General features: G+C 37.5%; 1 protein-coding gene across 1 annotated transcript in view; it reads left to right on the forward strand.

Annotated features, from left to right (window-relative positions):
- Positions 1 to 2792, forward strand: part of LOC106880997 (beta-lactamase domain-containing protein 2) — a 13284-nt gene that overhangs the window by 3678 nt on the left and 6814 nt on the right. Inside the window, exons 2-3 of the mRNA XM_014931180.2 lie at positions 1171 to 1270; positions 2347 to 2452. Coding sequence (XP_014786666.1) covers positions 1171 to 1270; positions 2347 to 2452 — 206 coding nt within the window. The remainder of the gene's footprint in view (positions 1 to 1170; positions 1271 to 2346; positions 2453 to 2792) is intronic.

Raw genomic sequence — 2792 nt, forward strand, 5'->3', positions numbered from 1 at the left:
GTGTTTTCTCGTCTACGTTTTGTTTGCAATGTCCTGTACCCAGATATGCACCTATACATACAGGTGGATGTCGGTACGCACATACCTGTACGTATATATGCATATACTCATTTACTATTTGTTTATATATATATATATGTGTGTGTGTGTGTGTGTGTGTGTGTGTGTGTGTGTGTGTGTGTGTATTTTTTTTTTACACCGGAATGGCCTTTGTCAAACTGTAGTTAATTGATGTTACAGTTTATGGCTTTGACAGTTACTGCAATGTCCTTCTTCATGGTCAAACATTCATCAATGTGTCTTTTGATGTTGTGCGTGGGTGCTGAGATGTCTTGATTCTGGTGTGTAATTCTCACGTGCTATTCGCTACATTTGGGTCACTGAGACAAGTACGCAATGACTGTTCCCAAGTATGTGATCACCTTACAAATAGGGAAGTTGACTCGTGAGCGTAGGGTTACTGTTGCTAGGAAACCGTTTCGTTGATAGGAATTTCCGTAGAGAACGACTCAAACAAATGCAAGAACGATAACTCAAAAGTTTTAAAATATTCATTCTTTTACATGTTCCAGTCATTTGGCTGTGGCCATGCTGGAGCACCACCTTAAGTGGTTTTAGTCTCCAGGACTTATTCTTTGTAAGCCTACTAGTTATTCTATCGGTCTCTTTTAGCGAGCCGCCAAGTGACGGGGATGAAAACACAACATCTATACCATTCTAGTATTTTTTTTTAAAGTCTAGTAGTATCCTATCGTCCTCCTTTGCCGAATCGCTAATTTACTGGGATGTAAACAAACCAACTCCGCTTGTGAAGTGTGGGGGATAAACATGATATTCACACATACACATACACACACATACACATACACACATATACACATAACGGGCTTCTACACAGTTTCTGTCTACCAAACTCACTTACAAGGTATTGGTCGGTGTGGGACTATAGAAGAATACACTTGCCCAAGGTGCCACGCAGTAAGACTGAACCTGAGACCACGTGGCTTCAAAGCGAATCTTCACCACACTCTCATGCTTAGTTTTCGTTAAGAGACATGTTATCTTTGTCTTATGCTTTTATTTATCATTAACCGTAATCATTTCATGAAATAATTTGATTAAAAATTGTTTTGGACGACTTGTACATGATTTTTTATACATATTTTTCAGAGGTTATATTGATTTCCAAGAACGAGTTAGTCACTATTGGCCCGAATTTGCTCAGAATGGAAAAGAATCTATTACCGTAGAAATGTTAATCAACCACCAGGTAACAAAATATATGCATATTTCCCTCCACTTCGTAAACAAAACGTCTAGAAAACAAAGAACACCCTTATGGAAATTCGAAAATATTTTAACAAATTCAAGCTAAAGTCACGTTGCCTGAAGAGCAACCGCGATTGTCAGATATTTGTTTCTTCGGATACATGTTTTTACGCTTTTAAAAGTGAGAGCTACCAGTGAAACACGTGTAAAGATTGTGTAATTCATGATATAACAATGAGTTTAACTGAATCTCTTGTTTTGTTCTGCTCTTGGACAAACGTGTGTGTGTGTGTGTGTGTGTGCATGAATATATCTATTTGTAAATATATATATGACAAAGAATACCTGTACTACTATATATATGTGCGTGTGTACGTGTATACCTGTACACATATCTATCTATCTATCTATCTATCTATCTATCTATCTATCTATCTATCTGTGTGCGTGTGTGTGTGTGTGTGTGATATCATATCAGACTATGGATGATTAAATTACAACATTGTTTGTATTATGGTGTATTGTTGTGTCATTCAAAACATTTTATTCTTTACAAACAATACACAATGCTTCAAGCGAACTACAATACTCTCTTAAGTAACAAATAATCACAGCAAAGCTAAAAGCTAAAATTACGATATCTGATTTACCTCAGATCTCGTCATTTCTGATGCGTTCCCTCTTTCACACTGCCCTTTGTTTGGGGGTCGGGCACCAATTAAAGGAGGAGGAGGAGAAAATCTCTCATGCATGACCTGTGCGTAACGCTCGAATTAAATGGTGTGAATCTGAACTATATTGATATATTACCTACTCGCAACTGGCTAGGCGAACCGAAGCGATGCAAATAAAGTGTTCAGTTCAGAAACGCATCGAAACGCCATTTGTAGATTTAAACCTAAGATCTGTGAGCAAATAAACTTTATCAAACGAGTCACCGTAAGACAACGTAAAAGAGGTTAAGTAAATATATGTTTGTAACCGAAATAATGTTAACCATTGTTTAATTTATGTAAATGTTACAATAATGCGAATTCTTTTCATGTTTATATTTTTATCATGTATATTTTATTCAAGGCAGGTCTTCATTATTTAGAGGAGCCATTGGAGATGGAATTATTTATTACAGATTTTGACCAGTTTGCTAGCAAGCTTGCATTGCAAAAACCTCACTGGACCCCCGGTAAGTAAAACTATAACAAACTTAACCAAAAGAAATCTAGGATTGCAATATTAGAGTTAATATATCTAAGGCGGCGAGCTGGCAGAATCGTTACCACGCCGGGCAAAATGCTTAGCGGCATTTCGTCCGTCTCTGGGTTCTGAGCTCAAATTCCGCCGAGGTTGACCTTTCATCCTTTCGGGGTCCATAAAATAAGTACCAACTGGACACTGGGGTCGATGGACTCGACTTATCCCCTCCCCCGAAATTGCTGGTTTTGTACCAAATTTTAAAATCAATATTAGTCACTATATTATACAGGGTCATTTGATCGGGGAAAATGTAGGGCTAAACGAAGAAT

This window comes from Octopus bimaculoides, chromosome 5, assembly GCF_001194135.2.
Source record: "Octopus bimaculoides isolate UCB-OBI-ISO-001 chromosome 5, ASM119413v2, whole genome shotgun sequence".
NCBI classification, from domain to species: domain Eukaryota; kingdom Metazoa; phylum Mollusca; class Cephalopoda; order Octopoda; family Octopodidae; genus Octopus; species Octopus bimaculoides.